The following is a 15504-nucleotide window of genomic DNA, read 5'->3' as shown; positions in this document are numbered from 1 at the left end:
TGATGATTTCTGCTTGCCCCCAGTGGCAGTTCCCAGGTGCTGACCTTCAGCTCCTCCAGGTCAGGCCTCTTAGTTGATAATATTAATAATAATAATAATAATAATAATAATAATAATAAATAATAATAATAATAATAATAATAATAGTATAACAATGGTTCTGGTGATGATTTCTGCTTGCCCCCAGTGACAGTTCCCAGGTGCTGACCTTCAGCTCCTCCAGGTCAGGCCTCTCCAGGCGCACCACGGCCGCCAGCAGCTGCTCCTCGAGGCCGTGGCGGGTGACAGAGAAGTTGATGAGGGTGCACTGGGCCTGCAGCTCGGGCTGGAAGTGGGGGTTTGCCAGCTTGGTGTGCAGGATCAGACGGAAGGCAGGGTGCAAGGCACACTCCTTGTCCCCAATCCTGATGTACCTGGAATTTCAGCAAAAGGAGCAGCAGGCACAGGGGTCTCAGGCAGTGGCAGCTGCTTGGTGCTCTTCACAGAAATTGTCATTTATGCAAAGTGTTTCGTACTGGACAGACTTAAATCAATTCTGATTTGAGGTAAAAACCCCAGAGAATCTCCCCTGAATTTTGGATCCTGTTTAAAGAGGCTCAAATTTTCCTGTGCCTGGCAGCACAACCAGTCCAGCCATGAACTCTCTTGGCTTTGGGCAGAGGCTGAATCCTGCCTAAAACTGGAGGTGCAGGGAGGAAAAGCCTCTCAGCCTCGAGCTTTTCACTGCTCACAGCTAAAATTACCCAGTGTTGGCTCTGGCCAGGCCAGCTCTGCAGCTGTGCTGAGCTTGGCACGTGAAGCCACATGTGGAGAGTGGTGGCTGCCATCCCCAGGAGGTGACATCAGCCAGGAAAATGCAGCATCCTCCTGCTCTGCACTGCTGCCATGCAGCTCACAGACCCCAGGGAATTACAGCATTCTCTGAACCCAGGTTTAACCCAGCCCAGAAATGCAACCATGCCCTGAGTGGTATCCAGAGCTGTGGCCAGGGAGGGGATTCTGTCTCTGGGGAGACCCCACCTGGAACAGTGCCCAGCTCTGCTGTCCCCAATGTAAGAAAAAGGACAAGGAAGTGTTGGAACAATTCCAGAGGAGACCTGGAAGCTGATAAAGGGACTGGAGCACCTCCCCTATGGAGCCAGGCTGGGAGAGCTGGGAATGGGCAGCCTGGAGAGGAGAAGGTTGTGTGGAGAGCTCAGAGCCCCTGCCAGGGTCTGGAGGGGCTGTAGGGGAGCTGGAGAGGAACTCACCAGGAACTGAAGTGCCAGGACAAGGGGGAATGGTTCAGACTGAAAAAGGGAAATTCAGGTTGGATATTGGGATAAATCCTTCACTGGGAAGGTGGGGAGGGCTGGCACAGGGTGCCCAGAGCAGCTGGGGCTGTCCCTGGATCCCTGGCAGTGCCCAAGGCCAGGCTGGACAGGGCTGGGAGCAGCCTGGGACAGTGGAAGGTGTCCCTGCCATGGCTGGGGTGGCACTGGATAATGTTTAAAGTCCCTCCCAAACCATTTCATGATTCTATATTAACAAAGCCCATGGGAACCAGAGTCAAAGAGAAACTAGAAAATGATTTTAGGGATGCACTGGGACTGTTGTGGGAATGGTGATGTTCCAGAGGGAGTTTGAATTCACTTCCCAGTCCAGCATCACTCACTGGGTGCCCTCTTGGCCCCGATTGCTTTTGGAGCTGCAAATCCCCCACTAAAGGCAGCTCATAGAGACCCTGCCAGACCCCACAGCAAAACCATTCCTGCTCTGGGACTGACAGCATCTGCCTGGAGTCTGGGCTCAGGGCCTGGAAACACAGAATCCAGGGACTTTCTTTGTGATTTATGATTTATTTTCCCTTTGTTAGCAAAGATGTGATTTCACAGGGAGTTTTGAGAGCAGGGATGCACACAAGGGGATGCCTGAGTGTTCCACCGGAGGGGGGCTCAGATTTGCCACCCTCCCCTGCTGCACCTCCCTCTCACCATCCTCCAAATATTCCAACCCTGCACTGGGACCAGCCCTGCCTTTCCATGCTGCAGCCAAACCATGCCCAGCCACCCTTCCTGGGATGCTTTCCCCAGAAAACTTCACAGACAGCTTGCCTTGCCCACCAGCTTCCAACAGCCTGGGATGTTTTAGGCAAGCAGGGAAATAATCCTCAAAGAACTTAAGGAAAAAGAGCTCCCTGGCTGCCTCTCTTGCTGACCTCCTCTTGGCTGGAGGTGACCACAACCTGACCTCATTAAGAAACATTTGATATCCTTGATGCTGAACCTGTAGCTGCATTTCTAAACACTGTGCAGTGTTTGCTAAAATTCAAGGCTACTCTTACTTCCCAACAGCAGCAGCTATTTTGGTAATAATTCGGTGTCAGAACAGCCATTTACAGACCCCAAGGTCAGTGTACAATGGGAGAATTACAGGTCTCTGTTTTCCACGAGGTTTGAATGAAGCTGTGAAATGAAATGAGAAATCCAGGTTGATTTCCAAGCCATCCTGTGGCTGAACTGCCTGTGATTGCCTGATTTAAAATGCTCTCACTGCTGAAGGCAGGATGTTAAAGCTGCTGGATGGGAACACCTCCGTGCTGAGGGCAGGAACAGAGAGCACAGCAGCCCCCAGCCCATATCCCCAAACCCCCCAAGCTCACCTGCCTTTCTTGATTGTTTCTCGCCCCAGTAACGGCCCCAGCACTGGATCCACGGATTCCTCCAGGTTCTCAATCAAAACCAGGTCTCCAGCAGCCAGGGCTTGTTCCAGAGTGTCCAGGTACCTGTGGGAAACAGCGCTGGTGCCTCCTGCAGCAGAGCAGGGTGTGACACTGTCACTGAGGAGGGGACAGAGGGACCCTCCCTGCAGTGCCAGCATTTGGGGAGAGAAGGAGGGGTAAGGTGGTGGCAGTGCCTGGTGCAGAAAGTGGCACTGCCAGAGAGAATCCTGGCTGTCCAACAGGGAGAATGAGGCTCCCAGGGATGAGCAGTGACCACCCAGTCTGGCCCAGGCAGCCGTGAGCAAAGCTGGCACAGCCTGGAGTTATTTTCAGCACGTTGTTTCCTCCAGAGCCCACTGGTGCAAATCATCTCAAAACAAGGATGAAGAGCAGCTTTCAGCTCTGTTTTGCCCAGGGTTTAGGGTCATGCTTAGGACAATGTCTTTCCTGCCCAGGAAATGGAACCCTGTGCCCAGGGCCCAAGTGGAACAGGGATGCTCAGCTTTGGGATGTTTCCTAGCAGGAAGGGCTGGGCCAGGTGCCTGGGCTGTGTCCTTCAGAGCTGCCCTGCACTTCCCCCAACGCCTCTGCCAAGAGGGGAGCAGGACCCTGGCCAGGAGGGGAGGATGCTCCAGGCACTTGTGCACCTGAATCACCTCCACTGCTCAAAATTCACACTCCTCATGTAAGCCACAGCTCGGGGGCTCAAGAGGTCACAGAAGGATTTGAAACAAAAGTTCAGAGTGACTTTTAGGCCGGACCTTTAGAGGAATATGCTGATCCAGTTCAACCCCTGGCCCTGATGAACAGTTTTTCTGAGTCCAGGGGTGTTTTACACAAAGACAGTCAGAGGGAATGACAGAGCTGCCCCCAGAGCTGCTCACACAGCCCTTCCTGAAGGTGGGCCCTCTCTGTGGGTTTAGATCTCTTCCAGCAGTTGAAAGCCAAAAGCTCCATCTCCCAGAGAATGAAACATTCCCTGAATTACTGTAATGGAGCAGTGATGATGCTTTTAGTCCTCAGGTCTGAGACATCACAGCAAAACACTAAATTCTCTCCTTTAAAGCCCCTGCCAGCCCAAGGTATGGCTGGGGAGGGGAAAAAGGGACATGGTATGGGCACAGCAGGGATGCTACAGGGTCTGCTCCTCTGGTTCCATCCTGCAGGTTCAGAGTTAGGTGCCTCTTCTGGGATCCTTGCTGTTCCACAGAGAGCTTGCAGTAACTGCAAGGCAGGGTGAAAAACAGCCTTATTTTGATCCCACGTGAGACCAGATCCCAACAACTCACTGTTGTTTTCTCTGAGGAAAGCAGAGGAGGCACCAGCAAAACAACCTGGGTAACCTCAGAGGAGGAAACATGGGCAACCCCAAGGCATCTCCAAATCTAGGGGAATTTGGAACACCAGGCCTGGGTCACTCTGCTCTGTATTTGGGAAACAACCCCAGGGCTCCCATATCTCCACAGGGATCCCACTCGGGCTGCCCCACCCTAGCTGGGGTGAGGAGCTGGGGCTCCTCACTATGGGCAGAGATGGGTGCAAGGGGACACAGCAGAAAACCTGTCTGTCTGCCTGGAGATGAGAGCCAGGCCTGGGAGGGCCTTGCCATGAAAGATTGATCCAGATCTGTGCAGGGGGGCTGCAATGAGAATGTCCAGCTGGTGGGAGCAGCCTCAGCCCAGCCGGTCTGCAGGACATGGGGATCTCTCCAGACCCAAACCCTCTCTTTCTCCAAGAGGTGGGAAGCTCTGGTCACCCTTCTGGATGAAACTAAACCAGGACATGACACCTACAGGGAGCCCCACAGAGGATGTCATAGTTCTACACAGGCCTGTTGTCCAGAGAAGCTGTGGCTGCCCCATCCCTGGAAATGCCCAAGGCCAGGTTGGACAGGGCTTGGAGCAACCTGGAGTAGTGGAAGATGTCCCTGCCCATGGCACTGGATGGGATTTAAGGTCCCTTCCAACCCGAGCCAGTCTGGGATTCTGCAATACTCAAACTCGGCTCCCTGCTCACTCCATCGGCAGCCTCAGAGGAGTTTCTATAGTAACTGAGCCAAGCACTGAAGAGACCCTTGCTTTAATGAGAAATCCCTGTCATTTTGGTAATGAACATAATGTGAGCAAGCAGGGTGGCAGGTTTCCCTGGATGTGAGTGCCTCAGACACCACAGCTGAGTGCCCAGAGCTCACCCAGCGGCGGGCAGGCACATCCCACGGTCACTAGGTGAGAAGGATGATTTTACCCCTTCTGCCCCACCCGGATCACCCTCAGCGCTTCTCCGTGGCTGCTTTTGATCCATTTGCTGCCCTGCAGCTGGGGGTCCACCATGAGGGGCCAGCGCTCACAGCTGCTCAGGATGGTGGCGTTCTCGGTGGACGTGCGGTCGGCCGGCAGGCCCTGGTTCCGCCACGCCGCCACGGCCGCGTCGTCCGCCAGCATGGACAGCGGCTCCAGGCACGGAGTCACGGGGATTGGCACCTGGTGGGAAAACAAAAAGGCTTCCTGGTGATTCCAAGGGAGGCTGGCTTAATAAAAAAGTGGTAAGTGACATTTATCTGTGTCAGCAGCTGTGCCATCAGGGGGTTTGGGGGGCAGGGAGGATTTTGCTGCTCTGCACCGCTCAGGTGAGACCCCCAGAGCTGCCCCAGCCTGGGCCCAGCACAGGCAGGAGCTGGAGCTGCTGGGGAGAGCCCAGAGGAGCCACAGAGATGCTCCAAGGGCTGGAGCCCCTCTGCTCTGGAGCCAGGCTGGGAGAGCTGGGGGTGCTCACCTGGAGAAGGATCCAGGGAGAGCTCAGAGCCCCTTGCAGGGCCTGAAGGGGCTCCAGGAGAGCTGGAGAGGGACTGGGGACAAGGGATGGAGGGACAGGACACAGGGAATGGCTCCCACTGCCAGAGGGTGGGTTAGATGGGATATTGGGAAGGAATTTTTGGCTGTGAGGGTGGGGAGACCCTGGCACAGGGTGCCCAGAGCAGCTGTAAGGGGATGTTCAGTGGATCCCTGGAAGGGGAGGGTCAGTGGGTCCCTGGAAGGGGAGGGTCAATGTTCATAAAGGGTTCTCAGAGCCTTCAGGGCCAGGTTGGACAGGATCTAGTGGAATATGTTGCTGCCTGTGGCAAGGGAGTTGGAATGAGATGATTTTAAGGTGCCTCCCAGCACACAGCATTCTGTGGTTCCATGATTTACCAGTGTTTTCCCATTCTGTGGAGTACTTCCCACCTGGTTTTGTTTCCCAGTCCTGTTGTGAATGAACACAACCTCTGCACAAACAATCCCAGGGGTTTTGCCCCCCACAGCTCCACGGGCTGGGGTCACTCCCTGCCCTGTTCAGCTCCCTGACACAGCTTGGAAGGACAGAATTAACAGAGTTAACCCCCTCCTAAGGCTGCTGTTGTGTTACAAACCAGCACCAGCAGCTCCAGAAACACCTCTCTGACAGGGGAGGCCATTTCTGGGTGTGACAAGCAGAGTTACCTGTGCCAGGTGTCTGAGCAGAATGGACTTTCATTTCCATTGGAATTCCAGGCACTTCCTTGTTCTAAGCACAGTCAGGTCATTTTTGAAACCATGTCTTAATGAAGTTTCTGGCATAGTGTTAGGAAATGCAGAATGAAGTTTTTCTCTCTCAGCCTAAGGAACTGTCTGCTTTGGTCAGCCCTTTGATTTGGGCATCTCTGGAACCTTATTTAAAAGGTTCTTGGCACCATTTGTATGTTAAAATTAGTAAAATATTAAAAAAGTTTCAAGCACAATGGTCTCCATCTGGTCCTAACAGCAAGACATGGGTAAAACCAGCTGAGAGGCACGGCCAGCACGACCAGAGCTTGTGTCCAGAATGAAAAAACACCTGGAGTTTGTCCAAGCCTACTGGAGAGCTGGCAGCAAGCTCTGCCTGATCCAATTCCATCTCCATATTCCCCCCTCCTTCGTGGCCATGGACAGAACTGCAGAGCTGGGCTCTGTGCTTGGGATTTTCCCGTGTACATGGAGGAACTTCACCGAGCAGGGACACCACATTTGCCCCAGGGAGGAGTAAATGGCCATGTCCTGACCCTCACTCCTGCTCAGTGAGGACACAGAGATGTCCCTCACCTGAGAGATCCCCTGTGGGCACCAGGATTTATGGCCACATTAATCCTGTGGCTTCTCAGGGGAATCAGGGCTTACTTCTAACTGGTGCAAATAGGGTCTCCAGATGCCATCCAGGAGGTCCTGGCGGTATTTCCTGGTGAAGTAGCCCAGGTAGGAGATGAAGGCTGTGACCAGCAGGACGTCTCCACACAAGGTGCTCTGCTGCTGTTTGAAGTCCTTCACGGCCTCAGCCCATCTCACATTTTCAGAGGCGAGGCCCCCAACCTGCAAATTCCCAAGTCAGATCGATCATTCATGCAGTCATGGATTGGTTTGGGTTGGAAGGGACCTTAAAGTTCACCTCATCCCACCCCAGCCATGGCAGGGACACCTTCCCCTGTCCCAGGCTGCTCCAGCCCCAATGTCCAGCCTGGCCTTGGGCACTGCCAGGGATCCAGGGGCAGCCCCAGCTGCTCTGGGCACCCTGTGCCAGGGCCTGCCCACACTCACAGAGAAGGATTACAGAGGTCTTTAAGCCCATCAGCTGTTAATTGCCTTAACACCACAGATTCCCACCTCATTACACCCTCTCCCACACAGAGCACTCCTCCGCAGCCACAGCCTTCAGTATTTCACACAATTTATTATCGCGCCACGTACGTGGGATTTTGATCACAATTCCCTTCACATTCTGTCAAGAAAATGCTTCCTCCTACCTATTTTTCATCAGCATCCAATGTCCAGAAAGTGCAGCTGGGACTTTGAAGAGGGTTCAGCATCTCCTTATGAAATAAATTACCTTTACACCCACAGATCACTTACCTGACCATCGGTACATTTTGGGGTACTGTTGGAAATAGGAATGGAATGCAGCCTTCAGCTTACAAGCCAGAGAAACCCAACCCAGTTCTGAGCTGACCTCACGGGTCTGAGATGGGGAATGCCAGATTTTACAATGAAATTCATGATTGCAGTCTCCTGCTGCCAGAGAAACCTCTCTTGATGTACAGCCCAGAGCAGGCACAGCTCCCCTCTGCTCACAGGTTCTGTCACCAGGGTCAACCAACACCTTTTATTTTTCTTCCTCAGTCCACACAAACTGATGGTTGTTATTTCTTCATGTTTCTCATTTTCACTAAAAACACCTCTGTATCTTTCTCTTCTGCAATTCCAGCTATGGAATACTGACATGGCACTGTCCCTTTCTCCAGGCCCCTGTTCAATGTGACACAGGCCCAGCTCTGACACCGATCCCTCTGACAAGCCCTGGGAGCACCTCCAATAATTCATTCCCCTGAACTGGGCTATATTGCCATCCCAAACTGCTCTGCAGACACAGATCCCCAGATGGGAAGGCAACACCTTCACTGAAATTCACTGTCACACCTTCCAACCTGACCAAGTCCTGTTTCCAGCAGAATTCCAGCTGCCTCCTGAGGGTCAGAGCCACCTTCACGTTGCCAACACCAACTCGCTGCCGTTTCCATGGTGTTGGTTGTCCTGCAGACACTCCAGATCAAACAGCTCTCCTTCCACCCTCGTGTACCTCCTTCCCCCAGTGAACAGCCAGGATGTCCCAGGCCAAGACGTTCTTGGGTTCCCCTCTGGAGCCCCCAGCCACAGGCCCAGCTCTGTCCTGGGAGCGCTGCACACACAGGCACAGCTCTGGACACAGCTCCCAGCTTCCCACAGCTGCAGACTTCAGCAGCTGTGACCCAGAGTTTGTGTCCCTGTGCTTAACAGCCTCTGATGATTTCTGACTTCATGACCTAGCCTAAGCTGCTGTGGGTATCAACCCAACTTTTGGCACCTACAGCATCCCGTGGGCAGGAGATGCACAGTTCAGCTGAGCTTTCTGTATAAAAGTACATCCTTTGATGTGCTGCCTGAACTTTTCAATTGCTAAAACGTTTGTCCAGTGCAAAACCAGAGAACAATCCTGCTGGCACCAGCTTCTCTGCACCACTCAGGATTCCAAGCCCTCAGTACCCCTCTGCTGTCTCCTTTTCAGGTTGAAGAGCTTTAGCCTCTTCAATAATTCCTCACACAGAAGCAGCCTTTTGATTCTCCTTGCAATCTTTATCTGCACTGAGTGATGCAATCTTTATTATCCGGTTTCTTTTATTGTTGCTGTCTCTGCACCATTTCCCATTCTCCTCTGGCCTTTGAGGTGCAGCAGAGGGGGTGGCAGTAATGCTGCACATTCAAGATTTATTTAGAAAGTATTCATAGAGCAAGATGGGGATTTTTCTGTTTTGTTCTCCCTTCTTTTCCTAACAAACCCTAATATCCTGTTTCAGATGGGCTTTGGGTTTGGTGAGGGCTTTTTGCTTCTGGGAGCACAGAGCTCACAGCACTCTTAACTCCATCCTTTCATTCCTGAGTGATAACAATCAGCTCAGCATCACTTACAGGGCATGTGAAGCAAAACCTCATTTCTCCAATGTACTTTACATTACCTTTATCTGCCTGGTGTTTCATCCCTCCATCACTTGGGACCATTTTTACAATTCTTTATAGACACTTGGCATCATCACTGTGGAGCTGTGCGACCTCCTACACACCAGCTCATTTCTGATTCATGGAATCACAGAATCACCGACTGCTTTGGGTGGGAAGAGACCTTAAATCCCATCCATCCCACCCCAGCCATGGCAGGGACACCTTCCCCTGTCCCAGCTGCTCCAGCCCCAATGTCCAGCCTGGCCTGGGCACTGCCAGGGATCCAGGGGCAGCCCCAGCTTCTCTGGGCAGTTTATTCTGATGAGCACAAGAACTGACACCTGCAAAAATAGCTCTGATAACCTTTCTGCCCTGCCAAAACTGCCCCCTTGGATCAAGGAAAACTGCTTCTGGGAAGTTTGACCCCTCCCAGGAGCAGAAAGAGAAGCCTCAGATTTTCTTAGCCCCACCTGACCTCAGAGCTGTCCCCAGATCTGCCCCAGCCGAGCTGCTGTGCACAAACATGAGCTCCTCACAGAGCTGCAGAGGTTCCCCAGTGCCTTTTGCTGGTCTCAGACTGTGCTGATGTCCCTTTTGCGTTGCTGGAAAGATACTCATGGTAGGATTAGGACCACAGCTGCCTTTCCTAGGGCTGCACAATGTGGAGGGCAAAGCCTGACCCAACACATCCAAACCTCCCTGGCTGCTGCACTGGACTCCTGGTTTAGGGGTGAACAATCTGTTCTCAACCCATAGGTATCTGCATCTGGCTTCACTGAACTTCATCCCCTTCCTGTGCTTCCCATGTCTCAACCATCCACTTACTTCATCTACAGCAATGCTGAGGGAATTCCCAGTTTTACATTCTCACTCTTGGAAGTTTGTCTTTTCACAGAGTTATATTCCTTACAGTGGAATGAAGGCTGGAAATCATCGAGGATCAGGCAGCACAGGCTATACCTGCCCTGCTCCTCCTTTGTTCTGGACAAGCCCTGGTCTCACAAATCTCATCCCACCTCTTGAAAATGCACTGCTTTGAAGTTATTGGCCACTTTTAAGGATCATACATAAATTATCCTTAATCTCAACTCCAGTTACAGGGCAGAGTCCAGTTCTTCCATCTTTCCTCTGTAGTTTTTATAGATGGAGCATCCATAGGTCTTCCCTCCAGTCAGCTTGAGGTCAACTCCCATATTAATCCCACGGCCCCTCTAAAACAAAGAAGTCTTTATTGATCTGATTTTCCTGGAACTCTGAGGTGCTACCATACTCCTAATTAATTTTTTCAGGTTACTTTTTATCTCCTTAGGTCCTGGAGGTCTTTTCTTCTCCTTTGTTCAGATCACACACTGCTGCCACTTTGAATACATTCAAGATATCTCAGGTGTCTCCTACCTCAGGTCCTAGAAGTCATTGGAATTCTTTTTATTTAGCAAGAGGCAGATTAAAAGCTACTCCTTGGATTACCTTTGGCTCTTTGATAATGACAGAGAGTGCACAACCATTCCTCACCCTCACCCTCATCTTGTGCACACCAGTCATGATTTTTCCTGTCACATCTGTCCCCTCCACACCTTTTCCAAAATGAAGAGCCCTAATCAGTTATGTCTCTCCTCATATGGAAGTGTTTCTGTGCTTTGTTGTAGCTTTTCTGGGCTGCCCACAGCCTGCTTAGACAGGGTGCCCACACGTGGGATGGCAGACCCAATACAATGACGCTTCACTTCTCCTTCCTGAGGTTTTTTCTACCAATTAGTAATATTCAATTTGTCTTTTTTCCTCCTGTCAAGTGCCACACTGCTGTTCCTGAGAACTCTCTGCAACAACTCCAAGAGCTCTTCTGTGAGTGATAATAGTGCAATTAGGCCCTATCCATGTAACTGCATGATTACAGTTTGTTTTCCCTGCACACGTTATTTAGCGTTTGTCATCACTAAATTTCCTCCTCTGCCTTAGCACACACCCACTCACAAACACCACTCATCAGCCAGCCTCCCCTTCTGGTGCACAGATCCTGTCCCCTGGATGCTGGAGCATCTTCCTTAGGCCACCTGACGTTCATGAGATGCCAGTCTGGCACTGTGAGAGCCAGGCTTGCCTCAATCCCCCAGGTTCATTTGGGAAGCCAAGGCATCGCTCTCCACGTCTGGCTGCATTCTTTACACAGCCTCAGGTGTGTTTGTTTCAAAGTCTGGGAACTCATTTCTACCCACAGCCACACCAGTGACCATCCTGAATGCCAAACGAGGGCTGCCAGGTGCTACTCCTGGATCAGAGCCAGGATGGCACGGGAGGTGAGTGCAGGGCACAGCAGTGAGGATGAGCAAGCAGCTCCTTGCCCACACTGCAGAAATGATCAATTGCTGACAGTGTAAAATCATAGAACTGTTGAGGCTGAGAGCTGTTCCCACGGCATGGGGTGGGGAAGAGATGTAACCAGCATGGTTTGTGACATGGTATCACACAGTCACAGAGCCATGGAATGGTTTGGGCTGGAAGGGACCTCAAATCCCACCCAGAGCCACCCCTGCCATGGCAGGGACACCTTCCCCTGTCCCAGCTGCTCACAGCCTGTCCAGCCTGGCCTTGGGCACTGCCAGGGATCCAGGGGCAGCCCCAGCTGCTCTGGGCACCCTGTGCCAGCCCTGCCCACCCTCCAATGGAAGGATTTCTTCCATATATCTAAATTAAATTTCCCCTATTTCAGTCTGAATCCATTCTCCCTTGTCCTGTCACTACAGTTCTTTATGCAAAATTCCTATCCAGTTCCTTGTAGGCCCCTCTCTAAATATTTTGCATTCTGACTTGGAGGAGACTGAGGATTTTAGAGAGCTTTTCACTCTAATTCTTGTCATTTCAGAACCTGCAGAGCTATGTTCACACCTTTGTTTTTATGATACCAATTTTGACTCACATCCTTTGGCCCATCTGTACCTGCTCACACATTTAAGCCCCAAGAAGGAGGCGAGAGTTGTGACAGCAGCAGAGCCAGGCACTTGAACGAGCAGAGCTGCCCTGGCACATGGAAACAAAAGCATTTTCCATGCTGGAACTCGCTGCAGTGCAGGAAACATCTCCAAAGCCATGAGAGGATGTGCTGTGTGCACAGGGCCCAGCCCAGGCCGTGTCCCTCGCTCTGCCAGCACTCACCAGGCGGTTGGCGAGGGCGATGGTGCAGGCTGTGGCTTCAGCCTCCTGCTGGCACTGGACTTTGTCTGACGTGGCCTTCTCAAACCTGGCTGTCAGCTTGCCCAGGTTCTCGTTGAGGCGCTGCAGGTGGAAAACAGCAGAAGTCAGGAATGGGTTTAACAACTTGGGAACAATGCAGAGCTGTTGGAGGAGTCCAAAAGGCCATGAAGACACTCCAGGGGCTGGAGCCCCTCTGCTCTGGAGACTGAGAGAGCTGGGAGTGTCCAGCCTGGAGAGCAGAAGACTCCAGGGAGAGCTCAGAGCCCCTTCCAGGGCCTAAAGGGGCTCCAGGAGAGCTGGAGAGGGACAAGGAGTGGAGGAACAGGACACAGGGAATGGCCAGAGGACAGGGATGGATGAGATATTGGGCAGGAATTGATCCCTGGCAGGGTGGGCAGGCCCTGGCACAGGGTGCCCAGAGCAGCTGGGGCTGTCCCTGGATCCCTGGCAGTGCCCAAGGCCAGGCTGGGGATGGGGTTTGGAGCAGTCTGGGACAGGGGAAGGTGTCCCTGCCATGGCAGGGGTGGCACTGGCTGGGCTTTGTGATCCTTTCCAGCCCAAACCATTCTGGGATCCTGTGATCCTGAGGCAAACCCTTGTCCAGAGCTGGCCAAGCTCCAGCCCAGCTGATCCAGCCAGGGCTGGCACCAGGAGCCAGCACAGAACAGAGCAGGGCTGGGCTGTGCCACTGCTTGGAGCTCACACCCTTGGCACAGGCAGAGGCAAAGGTTGCACAAAATTAATTTATTTGGGGCTTCTGGCTGAGCCCTGATGATGAGTGCTCTGGCTGAGCAACGAGCAGGCAGCTGAGGAACCCAAATCTCCTGATGCTACAGCCCCTTGTCTCTGACCAGTCCCTGAGGCTCTGCTGGTTCCCCAAGTGTGCTCAGTTCCCCAGGGGGCTCCTGGAGTTCTGCTGAGCCATCTCCAAGCCATGCCCTCACACTGCTCCCAGCAAGGAATCTGACCTTGAATTGAAGGGCTCTGCCCTGAGAGCCACCCAAGGGTGTGCCAGGAGCCCCCAGTGAGGTGGGGCCAGGGGCTGGGAGGGGCAGGAAGAGCCCACAGCACCTACAGAAAAAACTGGAGAGCCTTTTGCTCAGACAGAGCTGTTCACACTCGGATCTAAACCAAACCAACAGCTCCCACAAGCACTTGGAGCATTTCACTTCTGATAAGAGAAGTAATAATTGATTTTATCTGTACCCAATGCAGACTGCTTAAGGCTAAACTGCTTGTAAATCACTTTAACATTGAGTTACACACTAGAAACAAACCTGAAAATGAAAAAGGATTATATTAGAGATCTCTGCAGCTCTCCTGGATACTGGCAAACACAAAGCAGCCTCTCCTTGACCTGCCTTGGAACAATAACACAAAAAGTTTCTGTCCCTGTGGATGTATGAGCCTACAAAGGTTCATATATACCATATCCCAGTATAAAAGCATGATCTGATCATTGAGTTTCTATAGAATATATGCATAGATCTGGTTTGCAGGGCCCCAGCAGGGGCATACAAATACAGATGTGTGCAGCTGTGGACACGCCTCTCACTCCCACCTCCAGCAGCCCCAGGTGCACAACACTCAATTCCCAGGCAGGCAAAGAAGACAGAAAGTCCTTAATGTTTTGGACAATTGGAATTTTCTCATTTATTAATCAAAATGAGTGTAAGACAGCTTGGGGCCCAGCTGAGAGCAGGTATGAATCAGCACACAGCAGTGAAGCTATCCAAGATATCCCAGATAAGGAAGGATATACCTCCACATCCATCCCACACTACCCTGCATCATTCCCTGGCTGCAGAGAGGAGAAGGCCCCTAAACCAGGCAGTTTTGTAAGAGCATGCCAGAGGAGTGCCAGTAATCTTCCCAAAGATTGCAATTTTCTTTAACAAAATCCCACTCCTTTGAAAGGAGAAAAAAAAAAAAGGCATCTCAGGCATAAAAAGCTGTGGAAAAGAACAGCATAAAGGGATGAAAAAAGGTGCCCAGCACATCTGAGGTGGGAGAATTAGACACCAAAGCCCTCTAAATCCATCCCTGCTTCAGGTGCCTCCTTTCATCTGCAGCAGGAAGGGGCGACCAGAGAGTTCAGCACCATTTTCTTGTATTTTTAGTTAAAAAGTGTAGTAAGCATTTTAAGAATGCTAAGCCCTTGAAAACATCAGAAGAGTGATGTGTTTTCTGACAGGGTGAGGGGAGCAGAGGGATCTCACTCTCTGGGACCCTGCCCCTGCTGTGGGTCCAGCCTGGCCACAGAGGGGATCCCACTCCCAAAGAGAGATCCCAAAACCTCCTAAACCAGACAGGTTCTGGAGCAGCTGCTTCCCCTTCCTGTTCCTAGCAGGTATCGTGCTGGGAGGGAGCAGGGAGGAAAGCAGAATAAAGCAGGATGTGTTTTTACATAGAGATAATTTTCTGAAGGAAAATGATAAAGGCCTCACTCTAAAATGCACTTTTAATCATGCTGTAATTTCTTCTATTCAGGGATATTTTTTTATTTTTTTATTTTTTTAAGTAGCAAAAACCCAAATAACATCCAAGATGTGCTGCCAGGGAGCTGTGCCGTGACAAATGAGGCTCCTGCAAGAGCAGTTGTCATCCTGCAGAACCAGGGACTGAGTGTGCAGCCAGCCCAGCTCTGTGCTCCCAGCACTGAATCAGCCCCAGCTCCCAAACCCTGCCCTGTGCAGAGCAGTGGGAACACACTGGTTTGAGATAATGAGTTTTCTCAGGACCTAGAGAAGAGCTGAATTACATTTAAAAAAAATTTAATAAAAATTATTGGTGGGAATAATAATGATTCCTATTTAGCCTTCCTCTTTGGGTGCAAGCAAGGCTGGAGAAGAACAGAGGAAATTCAGAAAGCAGCAATATTCTGTCACAGAGTCACAGAGTGGTTTGGGCTGGAAGGGATCTCAAAAACCAGCCTTTTCCACCCCTGCCATGGCAGGGACACCTTCCTCTGTCCCAGACTGCTCCAAACCCCATCCAGCCTGGCCTGGGACACTGCCAGGGATCCAGGGGCAGCCCCAGCTGCTCTGGGCACCCTGTGCCAGCCCTGCCCACCCTGCCAGGGAAAAATTTCGTCCCTTT

At 51.8% G+C, this 15504-nt stretch overlaps 1 protein-coding gene across 1 annotated transcript in view; it reads right to left on the bottom strand.

The window, feature by feature from the left end:
• DNAH9 (dynein axonemal heavy chain 9) overlaps positions 1 to 15504 on the bottom strand; it is a 147403-nt gene that overhangs the window by 58587 nt on the left and 73312 nt on the right. The window contains exons 49-53 of the mRNA XM_033518809.1: positions 12367 to 12486; positions 6871 to 7059; positions 4946 to 5181; positions 2642 to 2764; positions 209 to 413 (exon numbers count right to left, since the gene is read on the bottom strand). Coding sequence (XP_033374700.1) covers positions 209 to 413; positions 2642 to 2764; positions 4946 to 5181; positions 6871 to 7059; positions 12367 to 12486 — 873 coding nt within the window. The remainder of the gene's footprint in view (positions 1 to 208; positions 414 to 2641; positions 2765 to 4945; positions 5182 to 6870; positions 7060 to 12366; positions 12487 to 15504) is intronic.

This window comes from Parus major, chromosome 18 (assembly GCF_001522545.3).
Source record: "Parus major isolate Abel chromosome 18, Parus_major1.1, whole genome shotgun sequence".
Classification (NCBI taxonomy): domain Eukaryota; kingdom Metazoa; phylum Chordata; class Aves; order Passeriformes; family Paridae; genus Parus; species Parus major.
This window is presented reverse-complemented; position numbering and strand designations above follow the sequence as displayed.